This window comes from Manis javanica, chromosome 8, assembly GCF_040802235.1.
Source record: "Manis javanica isolate MJ-LG chromosome 8, MJ_LKY, whole genome shotgun sequence".
Lineage (NCBI taxonomy): Eukaryota > Metazoa > Chordata > Mammalia > Pholidota > Manidae > Manis > Manis javanica.
The window spans coordinates 25401062-25421923 of record NC_133163.1 but is presented as its reverse complement, the minus strand read 5'-3'; the positions used below and the strand labels follow the sequence as shown (position 1 = coordinate 25421923).

Here is a 20862-nt window from a genome sequence, read left to right as displayed (position 1 = left end):
CCCCTGGGGTTTCCTTTCCTAGGGGCACAGGGTCAAACAGAGTTAATGGTGGGATTTCCCCTCCTCCTGGAGGTCATAGAGACATCCGGGTCAGGTTCTGGGCAGTCTTGCCTCCCTCCCATGGGCACACAGAGCTCTAGCTCTGTGGTCTAGCTATATGGGAGGCTGATTTTGCGTTCTTAAATGTCGGAATGGGTGGCAGCCTCAGGTCTGACACCTAGAAAAGACTTACCATGGAGTCTTTTGGCTGTATCTACCCTGGCAGGCCTGCCCTGGTATAAAAATAAGCATAGTAACCTTGATTACTTGCTTGTCATTTCATTTACTTCACTAAGCCCTTTACCAGCCTCCTGTCACTGTGTCCACAGCACTTCACAGGATGGGAATGTGTTGTGCCTGACCTTTACAGGTGAGGAAACTGGGGTTCAGAGAGTTGAGTGACTTGCCTGAAGTGGAGCTGCATGTGTCTGTCCTGGGCAAACTCCAGGTTAGAACTCTGAATTTAGGCAAGCCATGGGCTCTGTATCTGTCCTGTGAGAGCCACACCCACACCTGCCACAGCTCAGCTGGTGGTGATGGCACGTCTGTGTACATGCACATGTGTGTGTACATGCACCCATGTGCCACAGATGCCCCTCTCTGCTCCTGAGCTCTCCTAGACTGCCCTCAAGAGACCACAGGAATTCTGGTGAATTAATCTCATCACTTTATCAAGGAGGCACTTAGAGAAATTAGAAGGCAAAATCACCAGCCTGGCCTTGCTGGCAGCCAGCCTCTGGGGCCATAAAACAAATTGAAAGGAGCAAAAAAATAAATAAAATTAGAATTCTCCACACACACACACACACACACACACACACACACGGTCAAGAACATGGCTTGAGTTTTTGTCATTCACACTCAGTCCTCTTGTCCTGAGAGAACACCAGCGCCACGTCAGCTGGCCCTCACAGAACCTTCTGGAGCAACAGCCCCACAGAACTAGGGGTCAGCCCTCTTGCAAGGGACCATAGGTTGGCTACACAGCTGAGACCAGTGAATGTGAAGCGTCAGTGACCTGCAAGTGGCATCCCAAGGCAGCACGAGTCCCCCCGGGGATGCAGGGTCACGGTGGGCCCCATGAGGTCACTGCACAGTGTCTCAGAACAGGGACTTGAGCCAGACCACCTGGGTTCAAATCCTTGTTCTGCCTCATCCTTTCTTATCTGTAAGATGGGAAAAAAGATGTGATCTCCAGGGATGTCAGGAAAATTGAAGATTCCATACATGAAAAGCAGAACTGAGTTGCCACATAATAATTATTCATCAGTGTTAATGCTCAGTGTGTATGGGGCACCTACTGTGTGCCAGGCACTTGATCTACAGCGTTGCTGGTCACAGAAGATGGGGAGGAGATGGGGATGAGATGCGGTACCCAGTCAGCAGGACCTGTAGATGTAGGCAGGCCAGGCGAAGTGGCAGAGTGCAGAATGGGCCTAGGGGGAGCAGAGGGCCTGCCAGCCTAGACCACTGAGTTCCAGGAACTGGTAACTATGCAGAGCCTGGGGATGTTGCCGCTGCCAGGAGTGGGTGGGCGGGGTAGGGACAGGGACCAAATTCTACAGGGCCTTCTAAGCCAAGATAGACTTGGATGGGTTAGTTTATGTGTATGTTTTCCCCCTTTCTGTTAATCTTTTTAATTTCACCATGCTTATATGAATATAGAAATTATTTTCCATGAAGTCCTGCAAGCAAGAGTCACCTAAGAAACGGCTGGGGTTAAAGAGAAGGGGGGAGGGGCACACCAAATCTTTATCCCCTTCCTTCCTGGCCCCTCCCTCCAGCACTGAGGATGGCTCAGCCCCTTTCTGCAGGAGGTGGGAGCTGTCTGGACTTCAGGGAGAGGGAGGGAGGGAGAGATTGAGAGCCCGAGAGTGATCTCAGGCGAACTGACCTCTGTGACCCTCAGTCTCCTCTGCTGTACAAAATGGCGATAAGAATGCTCATGAAGCTGTTTTGAGTCCTCAGCACAGGGAAGCACCTCGTAATTGGGGCTCAGTAATTTTATTCAAAGCATGTTTTCAGTGGTGGAACATGGATGGTTCATGCTGGTTCTCAGAAATCCTGTAGTACATGGTTTCCGTAGCTGTACAGGGAGAGGGAGGTGGAGGCGCAGGGCCACTGGAGGACCGCCCCTCCCCTACTTTCTCTGCACCACCTCTGCTGTTGAGTTAGCAGCAGGAGCATGTCTGATCCCCAAGCTCCCTGTGGGGTGCGGGGGTGGCACAGGGGCTCAGTGTGGTCTTGGGTAGCTCATTTCAGCTTCCCCAGTCTCAGGTTCCTGGTCTGTGAGATGGGGCCCTAGTGGCCTGCCTCAGAGGACTGAGAGCTGATGCAGATCACACACGTAGAAGGGAGCAGTTGCAGGTCCAGCCGGTTAATGCCCACCCAGCCTTTGGCCGGCAGGTGGGGGCCTTGGGCAGCACCTGGCAACCCTGTCTGTGTCTGGTTCCAGGGAACATCGAGTACAGCTGCCCTGCCACCAACGAGTGTGAGATCACCAAACGGAGGCGCAAGTCCTGCCAGGCCTGCCGCTTCATGAAGTGCCTCAAAGTGGGGATGCTGAAGGAAGGTAAGAGGCCCTGCACACCGCGTCAAGGCTCCGGGCCCCATGCGAGGCTTTGCTTCCCATCAGGAGTCTCAGACGCTGTGTGAACTGCAACTGTGGACCTTCCCCCGGGGCTGTGCATGTGCACATGGTACCTTGGGGTCTGCAGACCCTACCCAGCAGGCCCTCCTTGCATTCCAGGATAAGACCCTGCCCCTGGGGTGCCATCTGTCCTCTTACACACCCTGCAAGCAGGTTTTGTGGCCTCCAGCTCCTGACTAGCTCACCACTCCTAAAGGAAGCACTGGGTGTTAAGAAGGCAGGAGTTGGCAGTCCTCCATTAGGGATCCTTTGGGACATCCCAAACCCACTTGGGTGCTAGGAAGCTGGCATGGTACCCTGGCAAAGGCCCTCCCTCTCCACCCTGGGAGGGGTGGCCTTGAGATGCTCTTTGACCTCTCAGTGGCCCATAGAGTGCAGGGTGAAAGTGGAGACATTAAGCCCAGAATGACACATAATGCCCTCTCCCCCTGTGAAGGACAGCCTTTGCTTTCCAGCAGGTGGGCAGGACATAACTGTCACCTTGCAGATGTTTTCCTCTTTCCCTGTCGCCAGCTAACCCAACTTCTCCCTTCCATTTCCTTTCCTTTCTCCTCTCAAGCTGCGCTGTCCAACATGGCAGCACAAGCCGTGGGTTTTGAGTGTAAAATACAGGCTGAATTTCAAAGATATTCTAGGATGAAAAGGAGTATAAAACCATGTAGTGATAGTTTTTACAAATTGTATGTTGAGATAGTATTCTAGATACATTGGGTTAAATGAAATATATGATGATGTTAATATCAGATGCTTCTTTTTACCTTCTTGAGTGTGGCTACTAGAAAATGTAAACTGATATGTGGCTTTCATTTTCTGGTGCCCTAGGTTTCCTCTTCATCTTCCCTGTCAGTCTGCTCAAGTTGATGATCCTCCTTTGGTACTATTTGGGGATGGGTATTGTGTGTGTGTGGGGGGGTCTCCCCTTCCCATGCTTTCAAGGGGAGCCAGTGGGAATTCTTACAGATCAGCTTTTCTGGTTCTGGGCCCTGGAATCCTTTGCCAGTGGGAGGAGGCAGGAAAAGTGTGCACTGAGGATCACGGAAGGGCTGGGCAGGGAGACAAAAGGAAGGGGCAGGGCTGGAATGCAGTTCCTCACCGGAGGGGTTTCTAAAAGTCCAGCCCAAGCTTTGGAGCCTTAGGGCAGTCCTCCCATCCTCCTCTTCTGACGCCCTCGCTGGCATAGGGCCCCAATTTAAGATGCCTTGTCAGTAGGATAACTCAGATCTTGTTCTAGTGCGGAAAGCAGAGGACCCTTCCTCTGGTGTCCATTCCAGGTTCCCCTCTCCATCTCAGCTCAGCCCAACCCACTCCTGTAGAACCAGCAGTTCTACCCCTGTGTCTACACAGCACGCTGGCCTTTAAAACATTTCTCATTACTCACTTTGTTTAACCCTTTTGAGAAGGAGAAGGCCACTCAGTTCTTAACCACATGCCAACTGCTTCGTGGAGGGTCAACTAAAGAAATAGCTCACTTTCTAGGTTAAAAATAGGCTGTGTTGGACATGCTGAAAGACTGCTTTCATTCATTGTGATTTGACACGATTTTGGTCTTACCGCTGTGTAGGGTATGACCTAAGCTAGACTCTGAGCTGGATCTTCTGACTTCTGCATCAGGCTCCTTCTGCTCCTGCAGAGCATCCTGGGGTTCACAGATAGGGCAGGAGGCCCAGAGGCACCGATGAGGACGCAGGAGCATGTTTGATGCTGGTCTCTTGACTTCTCCCTTAGAGTGTTACTGGGACCCCCTTAAGGGTTTCTAAGCCGTGGAGAGGCTCTTTGCTCTTCAGTCCATGGGGATGGGGCAGGGCTGCCACTTTGTTCTGGGAAGCTGGGTGAGGTCAAGCTGGGGGTCAGCTATCCAACCGCCTTTCCCGGTTGGAGTGTGTAATCACTCTTTGCTTACTTCACAGCATCTGAGCAACTTAGAGCAGAAGGAAGCTGCACTGCTATCAATATACCCCCGAATTTTAGGGGTGACAAAGTCGAGTCCTGCAGGGGTTGAGGCTCTTCCACTCTGTTGCACACCAGTGTTCAGGACCCAGAGCCTGGAGCTTCCCTGTGTTCTGTGCAGTGTCTGTGCCCATGGATAGGGCAGGGATGGGGGAGGCTTCCCACCCCAAGCCATCTGGCCCCACTCCAGGACTGTGAGCTGAGAAGCAGGAGAGAAGGGCGATAAGGGAAAGTGGAACTGCCGCTTGAAATCTGAAGAGTCTCTTTAGGGACTACCTGGTGTTGGAAAGAGAAGTGGGGATGCTTTTTAATGGTCCCCTGGAAATGGGGAATGATAAGGGGGACACACTGATGGCATGGAAGTGGGTGCCTAGGGGCACAGTTGATCTGATAAGCAGCAGAAGCTCAGGTACCCTGCCAGCCACTTAAGAAAAGGGAGATGGATGCTCTGTGTTCCTGGATGATGGTGTGGAGTGCTGGGGGATGCAGGCCTGAGAGAAACACTGTCTCAGGTCTGGAGGTGGGGTACCTGCAGGGTCGGCCTTGACCGTGACCACTCCCTGGTGTAAATACACTGTAGCTGGTGAAGGACTAGGCACAGGACAGCCTCTGGCTAGGATGGTGGCCCTCACATCTGGGCAGGTATGTGAGGTAAACGCTCTGGGGCCCAGGCCCTTTCAGGAGCCCTGCCTGGAGGAGAGAGGTGCATTCCCCAGAACACTCCCCTCTCCTGCTCCACCCCCAGAGCTGGCAGCTCAAAATCCATAGGGGGAAAGAAGACACAAAGGCTCTGAGTGGACAAAGCAGAGCGCCTCCATTGAGTTTCTGTCCCCCTCAGGACAGAGCTTTGGCAAGACCCTGGGATCTGAAGCTCCTTGGGGACCAGCCCCCATAGGAGGAGCAGGCCTCGTTAAGGAGCCCGGGTGCCTGCCAGGCAGGGGCTCTTGGCAGCTGTCCCGCCTCCTGCTTTTGCTTGGGTGTCCCCAACTCCGCGTGTGCAGGAGCCAGCCAGCTCCCTGCCCCTCTCTGTCTTCGCTCGGACTCTGACTGAAAGGCAGTCTCCAACCTTCTTCCAGGCTGTTCTTCCTCTTTAAGTTCCCACAGTGGACCTCAGGCTCGGGAGAACCGGGCGCTGGGGATAGAATGAGAATGCTGGCTACATTCCTTCCCATCTCACTCCGCATCTGGGGGCTGTTTCTCCTCTTCTATCCAGCAGCTGTGGCTGTCTTTCAGTTTTTCGTTTCTGAAGTAAAATAACCTGAGAGACTGCCTCATGATGTGGGGGGCCCAGCCACTGCCGGGGGAAAGACCAGATGTGTGGCTTCCTTCGGCTCAGGTTTTGCTCGAAGGCTTCTGTTAGTTCTAGAATCATCCGCTATGAAATGTAGGCAATGTCCAAGGGTCTGTCTCGCTATAAGCAAATCCAGTGTGTGAAAATCTGTAGTTTCAGGGGAAAAAGATTCTCCTTAATAAAAAATTGAATACAGAATTAGTGCTGGGCTAAGGGTTGGTGCCTGCGTCGTCTTCTTGGCTCTGATGCCTTCTGTTGTGTATATCATTTCTCATGTGTGTTCCTGGGCCTCTGTATCTCCACCTGTAGAGCAGGGGTATTGAAACCTGCTGTCCATCACCAGGTCAAGGTGGGCAGCCAATGGGAACTCTCCTTGGTGAATCCACTCTGGGATTGCTTTAAGTTGTCAGCTTATGGGGTGTGTTATAATAGTATTTGATTCAAAGACAGTCTTGTTTGCACTCTACTTTTCAGCAGCCTGCCCATTTTGTTCATATGGCATACCAGTGTCCAGCTGCCCTGATTTTTCTTCTGGTTTCACTGATGGGAATCTTAGAGGTGGCACCAGTCTTGGGCTGGCCCCGTCTGGGGTCTAAAATCAGGATGAGAGGTTCCCCTGGGAAGACGACAGGGAAGGTCTCCCCTAATAGGTGGCTTTCCCAGCCTGGCTGACAGCCTCTAAGCCAGAATAACCCAGAAAATCATTTGCTGTACTTCACAGGAAGTCTCTAGTACCGCTCTGGGGTTCTAGCAACTCTCCCTAGACAGCGTGTCCCTACAAACTTCACCTTCTTCTCACCTCACTTCACCTCCCTCAAGCCACCAGTCTCCTGGTCCCACACCATTTCCTCTTCTCCTCAGCCCCAGCCTGTCTTTCCCCAAGTGTTTTGTAAAAGATACTTGATTTCAGTGAAAGCTGGGCTGGTATCCATGCAATATGCTCTCACTCTCTTTGTGCTTGTTGGGAAGGCAGAGGGCTCCTCCGGGGATTCTGGGTAATTGGGTTAGTGGCCAGCTCATGTCAGGAAATAAAAGGAGGCCCTGATCAGGTTCCTGCTGCATGAGATTTAATGGCTTTGTATTTATAGAGTATTCTGTCTCTAACCCATGCCAGAAATACCACTTTTCTGGCCCTGTGAATGAAGAAAGAGGATGAGAGATGACTTGCCTTTAAAAATTCTTTTTCTTTTCCAAAATGCATTAGTGTTCTCAAACAGACCAACGCTCCAGGACTTCAGAGAATAGTTTTGAATGAGAGCCTAAGAACTCTGATGTATGTTTGTATCACCCAGAACCACTTTCCATCCTACATAGGTGCATACAGATGCACACACACACACACACACACACACGTGTGCACACACGTGTCTGATGGCTCACAACATCTTCCCATGTGGCCTGAAGCCTCTGGGCCACTTTGGCATGATGACCTGATGACCTCTGGCTGGGGAGGTGTTGGCTGAACCAAGTCATAGGAGATGGTCTTGGCTGTGTGGAATCCTTATTACTATTTGTTCAGGACTTTTGGTGTGTCAGAGCATTGGTTAACAGGTTCATGGTCATACCCAATAAAACCTAGTGTCACCACTTACTAGCTTCTTGGGTGATTAACCTCTTCAAGCCTCCCTTTCCTCTTCTGTAATATGGGAATGATAATAGTGGCCATTTTTATCTTGCTCCCGACTCTTCAGGGAAAGCCCTAGAGTTATATTACAATGTAGAATACTGGTCACTGATCAGAGATATTCTTCACCATGTTATGTAACTGATTTTCTTCTGTGATCCAGAGACAATTTTGAATCTCCCAGAACCTCTGTCCCCATTTCTTGTCCAATGACCTTGCTTTACATTTTCTTGAGAAAATAGAAACACGTAATCTCTTACCCACCTGCTATTGAGTCCACAAACCTATCTGTTTTCTGTCTTCACTCCTGTTAGAGTTATCTCTGCTCCTATCAAAAGCGGGTCTCCCCACCCTGTGCTCCAAATGTCCCTCCTCTCTCTTTATCAAGGATTTCCTTTCTATACTATCATCTCTACTTCCAGCATCACCAAACCCTTCCTCATTACTGTCTCATTACTGTTCTTCAGCATACAAACATGCTTTTGTTCTCCCATTGTGAAAGCAAATTAAATTTAAAAAAAAACTGCCACAGCTGTATTTGGACCCTTCACCTCCATCCAGCTACTGCTGTCTTATCCTGCTCCCTTTCTCAGCAACTTTGCCAAAGAGTTGACAGCACTTCCTATATCTACTACTTTACCCCATCTATTTTTTTAAATTTCCTTAAAAAGTAAACGTTGAGTAGATACAGAAAAATATTTATACTATATTATATTAGGCTAAGGCTAAGCTTCTATTAAAAAGAGACTCTCTCCCGCACCAAACAAAACAAAGTAAAACTAACAAATAAACAAAAAACCAGAAACTTAAGCAGGATAGAAGTTTAGTTCTCTCTCATGTCTCATTTAACCACCCAAAGGTCAAAGGTGATTGAGGACTGATTGGCAGTTTTGTCATCCTTAGTAGGTGGCTTCCATTTGTTGACCCATTTATCTATCTCCATCTCCCAGACAGCTGGAAGGAAGAAAAGTGTAGCCAGTTCATTTGAAGGGTGAGACCCAGAAGTTGTACATGTCCCTTCCATTCACAGCCCGTTGGTGGAGCCTAGACACATGGCCACACCTCTCTGTAAGGAAGTCTGAGAATTGTAGTCTTTAGCTGGGACACCATGTATCTACCTAAGAGTCTGTTGGTAAGGATGAAGGGAATAATTTTAGAGGGCGAGTGTTGTTATTTGCCAAAAATATACATATCCATACCTTATATCCGGTGTAAGAAAAAGAAAATCACCCTTACTTTTGAGGTTCCCTCTGTCCTTCCCCTCAGAGGTAAACTGACCGTGATTTCACATTACTTTTCCCTTGCTTTTCTTTATAGTTTTAGCATATATTTTTATCTCTAATGACACTGGAGTTTTTAGTTTTAAGTGAAATTATGCTATATGCATTCCTATGCATCTTAATTATTTTAGTCCATAGTTCTGAGATTAATGCTTCTTGTCGCATGTTGCTGTAATTCATTTATTTTCATTTCTGTATAGCCAGAGTCAGCCCGATAGTAAATATTTTAGGCTTTGCAAGCCATAAGTTCCCTGTTGCAGCTACTTAACTCTGCCACTGTAATATGAAAGCAGCCACAGACAATATATAAATGAATGAATAGGCTTGTGTTGTGATGAAGCAAGCAGAGGACTGAGTTTGACCCACAGAGCCTAATTTGCAAACTCCTGTGATATAGTATCATTGTATGAGTTCTGTAGAGTTTATCCTTTCTACTATGGATGGACATTGCACTTCTAGATTTCTGCTATTATACATAGTGCTATGCATATGTCTTCTGGTGCACATGGGTAAGGGCTTATAGGTCTGGGAGTAGATGTACTAGGTATGTGCATCTTTAGCTTTACGAGATGATATTAAACTTTTTGATTTGGTCTTACTGATTAATTACTTGTGTTCAAATGTTCTCCTTCCATATGCTCACCAACACTTTAAGCCTTGCTAGTGCATGTAAAGGGTGTCTTATTATCACTTTAATGTGTATTTTCACCAGTATGAGATAAACATTTCATATGTTTACTAACCACTTGGGATTCCTTTTCTGTGAGGTCCTTGTCTGAGCCTTTTCCCTACTTTTCTACTTCTTTTTTTTAACCATCAATTTAGAAATCTGTATATTCTGGTCATTTTATTAGTCCTTTTTCAGGTGGTGGTGTAAAAATCTCTCCATTTGTGGCTTCCTTTGATGATCAGAAGTTAGTCATTTTAATAAATTGAATTTATCAATCTTTTCTTTTGTGGTTTGCATTTTTATGTCATTAGAAAACAAACCTTTTCCTAACCTGCTGTTGTAAAGATGTTTTCCTAATCTGCCTTATCCATCAGGTGTCCGATCCTGCTGGAGTTGGTTTTGAGAACGAAGAGCTTGCCACCCTCAGCCTGCTCCCAGTGGTACTGCACCCCTGGCCACTCCCCTGAGCCTGCCCTCCACAGCCCCAGAGTTGCCAGACCTGGTACTTCCCTGCCTCCCCCTTACTCAGTCTCTCAGCAATATTCCAGCTGGCCAGCCCTCCCTGTACCCCTTTCCTCTTGGCTCTCCGACACCCTGCCTGCGTCATTTTCTCCTTGCCTCTCTGACCATGCTTTTCAAGTCTTCTTTGCAAACTCCTCCTCTTCCTGACTTCTGTCTTTTGGTGTGATTCAGGGCTTGGGACTCGGCCCTCCTCTTCGCCTGCACCCTGCGAATGATCTCTTCCAGATCCAGGCTTGATACAGATGACTCTCAATCTTAGACCTCCGGTTCCAACTCCTTCTCTGCATTCTAGACACCAGGATTGAATTGCCCTACTGGCATCTCCACTTGGGTCCCTCACAAGGCATCACAGTTTGAACACATCGAGAGAGGAACTCGAGATTTGTCTTCCCTTCCATCCCCCACTCCCACTTTTCCCCATCTCAGGAATGGCACCCTTATTTACCTTTTGTGCTTGAAAAATCTAGAAGTCATCCTGGGCTCTTTCTGAGTTAATATCCAAGATGTATTTCAGATCCTCCTACTTTTCTTCATCTCCACGGTCATGATCCTGGTCCAGGGAAACACCGTCTTTTTCTCAGACGATGGCAACAATTCCTTAACTGGATTTCTGATTCCACTCCTGTTCCTATTTAATCCAATTATTCCCATAGGAACCAATTCTATTTTTTTTTTTAAGATGCCAATTTGAGTCTGTCATTTCACTCCACACCATTCAGTGGTGTTCCATTGCACCTCAAAAAAATCCAGACGCTTTTACCCTGGTCTTTAAGACCCTGCATGGTGCACCTCTTCCGTGCCAGCTTGCCCATTCCTCTCCTGCCCCCTCACTCCTACTCACCTGCTCCAGCGTCACTGGCTTCCTTTTGATCCTAAAGCATGATAGACTCCCTTGTAGGATTTTTAGGCTGTTCCTCTGCCTGGAATGCTGTTCCCAAGGCTGCCTCCTCATCCTTCCAGTGTCAGCTTATATGTCATCTCAGGAAAGCCTCGCTTCTCACTTGATTACTTTCTATTGGTATCCCTTTGTTTACTTCCACATTGAACTTTTCCCAGCCTGAAATCACCTTATTAATGTATTTGTATGTCTGCTTACTTGTTTACTCTGACAGTCTCTAACACAATTGTTCTTGATTTAGGGACTCACAAATTCTTTTGAAAATCCAGTGGAAACTCTACCATAAAACATATACAAGTACCTGTGCATAAAATTTTGTAGGCAATTTTAGGAGTTTCACAGGACCCCTGAAGCCCCATCTAAGAGGTCCCTGAGGTCATGTTAAGACCTGTGGTTGCAGAATCAGAATTTTTGAGGTGGAAGGGACTGAGGAACCACCCAGGCTCCAGGATGGTAAATTGCCTTTAGTTGGACTGGCAGCTCTATGGCTGCCTAGAGTGCATGATTGAAAGGTTTCCTAGGTGCTACTTAGGCATGTGTGTTTCTACATCTACAAGGCTCTCTGTCTTGGGATCTATGGGCAAGAAGGCTGTGATTGATTAGCAATGTCTACCGCCAACTAGGAACAGCAATGTCTGCCACCAACTAGGCATAGCCACAGCTATTTGCCATGCCTGATTTCGTGCAATTGAGTTTGATTTGCCCAAGGCCACACAATCAGTAAATAGCAGAGCTAGGTGGAATCTTGGTTTTGTAAGAATATTTTTCTAAGAAGCCTGTTCTAACTCACTGTGGATGTCTTGGCCAGTAGCAAAGCCTATAGCTCTTCCTCAAAATAAGGGACAAAGAGGAAGAAAAGGAAGGGGAGGCTGGATTGAACAAGCTCTTTCTTGTTGAATGTATAGTTTTAGAGACTTCTTGGAAGCTGGGAATGGAGGGAAAACCTAGGCCCTTGGGGACATGATGCCCCAGGTAAGAAGGGTCCGGAGGAGAGAGCAACATGAGATGGTATAAACCCGAGGCCAGGGGCACATCACTCAGCACCATTTTACCTACCCCGGGGCACTTGGCACAAGCCCCAAAATATTAGGTGGCATGTGTGTTTCTCCATCTACAAGGCTCTCTGTCTTGGCATTTGCAAGTCAGGCATGAGGCACTTCTCACCATTATGATGGGGCATCAGGGTAGGAAGCAGCTCCAAATACCCATCCTGTCCAAGGGAGCAAAGTGGGCTCACCTGTCTCCCTGAAAACCCCACAGGATGATAGTGGCTGAAGGAAACCCTCATGTGCCTGGGACGTGGATAAGTGATTAGGGCATTCTGCTAGGGTGTGGCCCCATTAGCATGCCCCCATGACCCACAGCCTCTGGGCTCTCAGGGGCCCTGGCTGCTCACCTCCCCTTTTGGGTGGTTTTCTGGAGATGGGTCAGCTATAGCTTGGTAGAACTTATAGGCAGAGTCAACTTCCCTGTCCCCCAGGAAGAACACAGTTCAGATAAAGTACTGAATAAAATAGATTTAGTGCTCCCCAGACCTGGTAGGTAATCAGAATCACTCGAAGAACATTGAAATATTATCCATTCCTGGACATAACCACAGACCTACTGGCTCAGAACTTCGAAGGGCTAAGTCCCCAAGCCTGTGTAGTTCAAAGGCTTTCCAGGGAATTCCAGTGATCATGCAAGACTGGTGGCCTCAAGTTCAGCGTGAAGGAGGTGGGACCTGGACATCAAGGTCTGATCCTCCCTTTGACATTTCCTGGCTGTGTGACCCTGAGCATGTCACTTGACTTTTCAGAGCCTGAGTTTTCACATGGGAATAATAATAGCCATGTGTTCTCCTCCCTCGATAATTGTTATACAGATCAAATGAGGTACGGAAATAACTTTGTAAACCGAAGCATTGCACACATGCAAACCTGCATCTATCATTAATAAACGAAGGATGTTGAACTGCACAGGGATTGAGCTGGGATTTCTGGGTAAGAGGAAGAGAAGGGTCTTGACAATGAAAACTTTGCAGCATCAGGAAAGATCCTGCCTTTAGATGTGGACAACTGCTCTGCGAGGAGGCAGGAGAAGGACCCTGGCACAGAGGCCTTGCCCTCTCCGGCTGTGTTGGAGCCTTTCCTGTGGGAAGAGAAGGTGCCAGAGGGAGCACCTGGGACAGGCTCCCGGCCAGGGGCAGAGCCATGCTTTTCCATCGGAGCTTCAGCTGGCTATTTTTAGTGCCTGCATATAAGAGAAAGAAACTTAAACTGCCCCCTGCTGCTGTGGCCCCTGCACACTCTGCTATTTTCACTTACAAAGACTAGGATCTTGTCCAGCTTAGGGAGGGAAACTGAGAAGAAAGGAGGGAGGTGGGGAAAAGCAGGAATTATTTTACTTCTATTAAGAAAAAATTCAAAAGCCTGATCTTGTTAAGTCAGAAAGGGACACCTGATCCAGGACGTGGCAGCTGCCAGCCCTGGTTGCTCTGACGTCCCTGTGGGTTGGTGAGGTCAGCAGACAGCATGGGCTCTGGAGCTTTGGGGAGCCCTGCTCCCTTCCTCCCAAGGAGTTTCTGTCCCAGAGTGGCCCTGCAGCTTCTTTGCTATTTCCCGTGTCCTGGGGAGTGGGATCAGACCCTGTGGATATAGGGTCACCAGGCCGATGGCAGTGAGTGGTGGTACAGCTGCAGCCAAGGACAGAACCTCTGTTCTGGGTCGCACAGAGGCTGCTGCTTTGCCCCCTGGGCATATCCAAGAGAGTGCCTGGTTGGAGCTGCGTGCCTCGGCATTATACTGAACTTCTCTGAACTTTAGTTTCTTAAGGGTTTTGTTAAACGTATCTGACTCATCATAGTTATAACTAAGGGTATGTACTTTTCTATCTTCCCATTTAGAAAGCTGTCAGTTCAAGCCAGACCCTACCACCCTCAATAGGCAGATGAAAGGAAAGAAATCACAAATAAGGGCCTACTGTGTACCAAGCATTTTGCTACTTTCAAACATTTTATGGTATTTAATTCCACTCACCTGAGGAAAGTGAAGTATTGTTTTAAAAAATTTAACAGCTTTATTGAGATGCAACTCACCCAACCTAAAGTGTACAATTCAATGGTTTTAGATATATTATATTATTCATTTTTAAAATTGTGGCAAAATATATATTTAAAAATTCGGTGTTTTAAAAACCATATTTAACTGTATGATTCAATGGTGTCACACATACAATGTTTTGTAACCATCACCACCATCTATTTCCAAAACCCTTCCATCATCACAAATGGAAAATATACTTATTAAACAATAGCTCCCCATTCTCTCTTCCCCTTGGCCCCTGGCAACCTCTGGTCTACTTTCTGTCTATTCTAGATAGTTCTTATAAGTGGACTGTCTGGCTTATTTCACTTAGCATAATGTTGTCAAGGCTCATCCATGCCATAACATGTATTACAATGTCATTCCTTTTTATGACCAAGTAATATTCCATTGTATGTATACAATAGATTTTGTTTACCCATTTATCTGTCAATAGATACGTGGGTTGCTTCTACCCTTGACTATTGTGAATAATAATGCTGCCCTGAACATTGGCATACAAGTATCTGTTTGAGTTTCTGATTTCGTTTCTTTTGGGCATGTACACAGGAGTGTAATTGCTGGGTCATTTGATAATTCTGTTCAGCTTCTTTGAGAAACTACCAAGCTGTTTTCCACAATGACTGTGCCATTGTACATTTCTACAAGTAGGTAAAAAACAATCTTTTAATTAACCTTTTTATTTTGAGATAACTAGATTCACATGCAGTTGTAAAAAATAACACAGAGTCCATCTGCTGTTTACCCAGTTTCTGCCAATGGTTACATCTTGTAAAGCTGCATATCATAGCCAGAATAATGACACTGATGTAGTCAAAGTTCAAAACAGTTTTAAGGGTGAAGTTTTTTTAGTAATAATATTAAGATTTATTGAGCATTTGCTTTGTGCCATCTATAATATTTTAAGTGCTTTACATGTACTAACTCATTTAATCCTCATGAGCAATCCTACAAGTTATGTACTATTATTATCCCCATTGTACAGATGCAGAAACTGAGGCACAGAGAGGTGAAAAAACTCACCAAGGTCTCTCAAGTACTAAGGGGTAGAGTCAAGGATTACATGCAGGTCCGACCTTGAGGCTAATGCTTCTTTCTTGATTTTAGAGGAATACACCTCTCTGGGCCCCAGCATAGTTGCTGCTGTCAAAACAAACAAAGTCACCAGGCAAGAATAGCAAGCTGTCTCCAGGCAGGTGCCTGGGTGTGTGCTGTGAGCGAGGCCTTAGGATGGAGCATCTCAGCACGGACTTGGGTATTCCTTCTGTTCACATTGTCTTTCCCCCTGCTCCTTGCAAGGGTGGCCAAGCACATCCCACTTTCCTGCTGTCTTGGTCAGGGCTGGGCAGGAACAGAAGATCCCTCACAGGGCCATCAAAGAGATTGAATGAATGAACTATGAACAGAGTAGGTGGGTCAAGGGACCCAACCAGAAGTGGTGATGCACTCCAGGACTAGCACTGGTGGGGAGCCTTTAACAACCCAGCCGGAAGAGACTGGGTGGGAAGTTCCCCAGGAAGCCAAGGAAATCTGTGCTACTATACTCATAGGTCAGTCTCAGCCTCACTGCAGCCCAGCCAGGAGGGAGAGAAGCAGAGGCAGGAGTTAGGAATAAATAACCCAGCTTCCCAGCTCTTTGATCTTCTTCCAAGTGCCTCCGGCAGCAAACCTAGTTGGAAGAGGAAGACGAAGGATCCCTGATGATAGATCAGGGCAAACAAGAGTAGAGCGTGGAGCTGAGGAGCAAACTCAGACCAGCCAGTCCACCCACCTGCCCAGAAAGAGAGCTGCTTACACGGAAGTGTAAATGGCTCTGACATCGCAGAGGTCACTGCAGATTATACACATGTGGTTCTCCCACCAGTGGTGAGGGAGGCCATTGTCAGCCAAGGCTACAGGGGCTGTGGTATGCTGCCATGCACAACTCTGTGGGTGCTGAATGGCGTCCCCAGAAGTGTGCAGTGTGGCCCTGGCCCAGGTCCCTCTGCTACTTTTCTCCTACCATGGAGACTCAGTACTTTGAGAGATGCAGGATGCCAGGTGATTGATAGCTCAGGAGACAGACTGCATTCCTACCTAGGTGGCCTTGGCAAGTTACTCAACCTCTCTTAGCCTCAATTTTCCCATCTATAAAATGGGCTAATAATAGAAGGTCCCTCATAGGGTTGTTGCAGGCCCTAAGTGAAATAATATACATGCAATGCTTACAGCAGTGGCCAGAGCCGAGGAACAACTGGTCAGTAGATGTGAAGTTCTGTTTGTACTTGTGTTGATACGCTTTAAGTTCTAAAGGATTCATGATACAAACAGCTTGCTGCAGTGCTCACGATGAGAATCCTGTCGATACAACTTCTTGGTTACTGAAACTGAGCAGTGTGCTTAAGAAAATATTGGCATATAATAAGTAATTATTAAAAACAAAGAAGCACTGGCAGATAATAAGTCTAAATGTAGTTGACCAGTGTCTACTTAGGCAGAGGGCAAAGGAATTCGGACCTTTGTCCACTGTCTGCCCTGGAAGAGATGACTGTTCTCAATCAGAGCAAACCACATCAATAAAGACAGGGAGGTGACTGAACTGAAAACACTGTACAAATATAGAAAATAAAGAATGCTTGGCCATGGAAGGAGGGTGCCCAAGGATATTCAAGTCCAAAAAGTGTTGTTCTGTGGGAAGGGGTAGTCTGGATGGGATGGAAGTTACCGAGTGATCGGGAGAAATAATTCAGCTTAACACAAGGGGAAACTTTCATGAGGAATGAACTGCCTTGAGGGAGTGAGTTTCTGGGGGCTGGAGGGACAAATGGAAGAGTCCAGATCCTGAGATTCTTTTGTATTGTAAGTCTGCAGGGCTTCATTTTACTGATGCATTATTTTACTCCGACACTTGCCTGCCTACCACAGGCTGAGTGCCGCCAAGCTTGAGCTCCAAAGATGAATGGAAGTCCTTGCCCAGGAGGAGCCACAGTCCACTAGGATATGGTGTATTTGAAGAGTTGTTGTTTTGACTGTACTTGCTGTAATAGAGAATGAGCAAAGGAGCCCAAGAAGGGCATGGCTGACTGCCAGGGGGGTCTGGAAAGGGTGAGCAAAGATAATACTTGAACTGGGCCTTGAAGGATGAATCCAGGATCTTAATTGCCTTTGGGAACAGTGTGGATAAGGCCATACTACTTAGGTTGGGGCACATCTGCTCTAACCCCAGCCTGGGGGAAGGGGGTTGCTGGATTGGGAAGCACAGGTCTGTGCCACAGGACCCCTCTACTTTAGATGATCCTGAGCAAACTGTGAGTGTGGGACAGTCCTGGGGGATGGGGTGAACTCAGAAAGTAGAGCCAACCTGGGCCTGGTCCTCTCAGAACCCACTGAATCGAAGAGCTGATGGGAATAAAGGGAAACAAGCCCAAGGTGGCACAAGAAGTGGCAGGTGCATGCTAATGCCCAGAGTGGTGGGAGTGGCAGCCTTTTCTGGCCAATTGGAACCACTTTCCTATTGACCATGCATTTTCCTACTGTTGTGTCATTCGATTGTCAAAAAAACCATGTGCAGTGAAAGTGGTCAGCTGACTTGGTATTAGTGTTGCCCCCTCCCCTGTACCTATGATGAAAGCAAGGCCATGAGAGCCAGCTTGGCTAAGGCCACACCACCCAGGAGGGGCAGAGATGGGCCCCGGACCTTGGCCGTTCGAGCCTGTGAGCTGGAGAGGTTTGAGGCTTGTGCCTCGGGAAGGGCTTGGACAGGCAGAGAGCAAGCGAGACGAGCAAACCCGTCCCCCATCAGCTATCAGTTTGCGCTCAATCAGACCCAACAGGCTACTTTTTAAAAAACAGAATACCATGATAATTGATACACTTATTGATTGGAGCCATTGACCATTCTGCTGTAAAGATCTGGAGGAGAAAATTTAGAGGAGAATTTACATCTGCTGTTCCCTGGGAGGTCATACCTTGGAATGGCAAAGAGCTTGGGTACTGGCTTTTTTAGCAGGCAAGTCTCTAAATCTCCCTGAGCCTCAGTTTTTCTTATTTGTAAAAGGGGGATGATAGCACCCTCTTTATATGCAGTGGATTAAATAGGGCAACACACATGGCAAGTCCTCGTTCTCATTATCACTGTTAATACGATTTACCAGAGAGATGTACACAGTGCTGGGGAAAAGAAATGGTAAGATAATGATGGTGATAACAGTAACTGATTTCTAAGCACCCATGCATCCTGGGTGCTGTGACAGACCCTGGAGTAGGACGGTGAGCAGCTCCTGGCTGAGGGGCGCCTGGTCCCTAGGGGAAGCCGTGTGCTATTGGAGCCCTGAAGAAGCACCCAGCATGCATGGGGGCCGAGAGGAAGGAGGCACATTCATTCCTATAGGTACCGAGACCCATTAAGGGTCAGGCCCTCTATCAGGCCCTGTAAGAACGTTCCAGATGGAGGCCGTAACAGGTGGCAAACGCGTATCTCCTTGCCTTGCTAAGGGATGTGCACCTCTTTTTTTTTTTTTTTTTTTTTTTTTTTTTTTTTTTTTGAGAGGGCATCTCTCATATTTATTGATCAAATGGTTGTTAACAACAATAAAATTCAGTATAGGGGGGTCAATGCTCAATGTACAATCATTAATCCATCTCAAGCCTAATTCTCGTCAGTCTCCAATCTTCTGAAGCATAACGAACAAGTTCTTACATGGTGAACGAATTCTTACAGAGTGAATAAATTCTTACATGGTGAACAGTACAAGGGCAGTCATCACAGAAACTTTCGGTTTTGATCATGCAATATGACCTATAAACCATCAGGTCAAATATGAATATTCATTTGATTTTTGTACTTGATTTATATGTTGATCCCACATTTCTCCTATTATTATTATTATTTTTATTTTTAATAAAATGCTGAAGTGGTAGGTAGATGCAAGATAAAGGTAGAAAACATAGTTTAGTGCTGTAAGAAGGCAAATGTAGATGATCAGATGATCAGGTGTGTGCCTATGGACTAAGTATTAATCCAGGCTAGACAAGGGCAGCAAGACATCCACGGATGCAGAAGATTTCTCTCAAAGCAGGGGGGGTGAGGTTCTGAGCCTCACCTCTGTTGATCCCCAAATTCTCACCTGATGGCCCCCCTGCGACTGTGCCTGTCTTAGGTTGTTCCTCCCTTGAGGAATCTTACCCGTCTCTGGCTAACCAGTCATCTTCCGGGGCCATACAGGGAAATGTAAAGTTGGTAAGTGAGAGAGAAGCCATATTGTTTGCAAAGGTTAGCTTTTTACTTCTTTGCAGATTTATGCCCTGTGGCTTCTATGCCCAGCACTTGTCTCGAGGTATCTTTACCACCTGGAGGAATTATGATACTCGGTAAATTCGATATGAGGCACGAATTCTATTTAAAGTTTGTAATTAGGAAGGAAGAAGAAAAGCTATAGATGTAGCATATGAAGGAAACTTGGGAGGATTGATTATTTCTTTGACATATCTTCTTGTATAGTACCTTAAGTATGTACAGGTTTTAAACTACTAACTAATTTGCACACACATATTGACATAATAGGAATACGGTGACATAAACAAAGCAAATCTAAAATTACCAGCCATCTCCAGTGAAGCCAAGAAAACCATTTAGGCACCCTAGGCATTTGTGAAAATTTATCTATGATATGATGGATATTTTCCAACTGTACTTGAACCATCAGACAAATTAAAGCAGCCCATTTCTGGGATCTGTTCACATCCCATATGTTCTTTTAACCATAGATAGTCTATAGTCATGAGATTTTGGGGTGCTACAACTTGCACCCCTCCCAACTCCTGGTTGAGTTCCAACAGTACAGATCCAGTCAAATTCGTTGTCTCACTGTATGCACATGCCAGCCTAGACATCTCCCTCCTCCTTCTCATGGCAAGTCCAGGAGATGGTGGGCTGGATGCAGCCACAACCGCAGCATCGTCCGGATCCCTGTGGAGGCTTTTTGATGATCATCCCCCGGCACGAGTCCTCCAGAGAGTGCTGATGCCGGAAGCTCCTCCTCATATCGTATCTTAGTTCATTTTCTGGGTATCCAAGCTAGGCCTTGATCTTCTGCGTAGAAACAAACAGACCCTTTGCCCACACTTTGACATGCCCTCTATACCACTGTGCAGAACTCATTGGAGGTCAGCACACAGTAACTGCTTTTTTTTTTTTTTTTTAATTAAGAGAAAGGAATATTATCAGAAAAGAGTACCTCCATAGCTGATCATCTGACACCCTTTAAGTGATCAACATTAAGGATATTTAAAGCATGCGTTGATCTTTGATTTACCAATAGTTTTATCCTGTTAAGGAGTAATCCTCCTTTTCTTTCTTTCTTTCTTTTTTTTTTTTTTAAATTTTTAATCTACACTTACCTGAAGAATACTATGTTTACTATGCTCTCCCCTATATCAGGTCCCCCCTAACAACCACATTACGGTTACTGTCCATCAGCTTAGCAAAATGTTGTAGAGTCACTACTTGTCCTCTCTGTGTTGTGCAGCCCACTCTCCCCTTTCTCCCTCCCCCCCATGCATTCTAATCTTAATGCCCCACTTCTTCTTCCCCTCCCTTATCCCTCCCTGCCCACCCATCCTCCCCAGTTCCTTTCCCTTTGGTACCTGTTAGTCCATTTTTGGGTTCTGTAATTCTGCTGCTGTTTTGTTCCATCAGTTTTTCCTTTGTTCCTATACTCCTCAGATGAGTGAAATCATTTGGTATTTCTCTTTCTCCGCTTGGCTTATTTCACTGAGCATAATACTCTCCAGCTCCATCCATGTTGCTGCAAATGGTTGGATTTTTCCACTTCTTATGGCTGAGTAGTATTCCATTGTGTATATGTACCACATCTTCTT

At 46.8% G+C, this 20862-nt stretch overlaps 1 protein-coding gene across 2 annotated transcripts in view; it reads left to right on the top strand.

Annotated features, from left to right (window-relative positions):
• ESRRB (estrogen related receptor beta) overlaps positions 1-20862 on the top strand; it is a 167669-nt gene that overhangs the window by 115964 nt on the left and 30843 nt on the right. For both annotated transcript variants that reach the window (XM_037022847.2, XM_017649990.3), the window contains one exon: positions 2495-2611. In XM_037022847.2, the coding sequence (XP_036878742.1) occupies positions 2495-2611 (117 nt within the window). The remainder of the gene's footprint in view (positions 1-2494; positions 2612-20862) is intronic.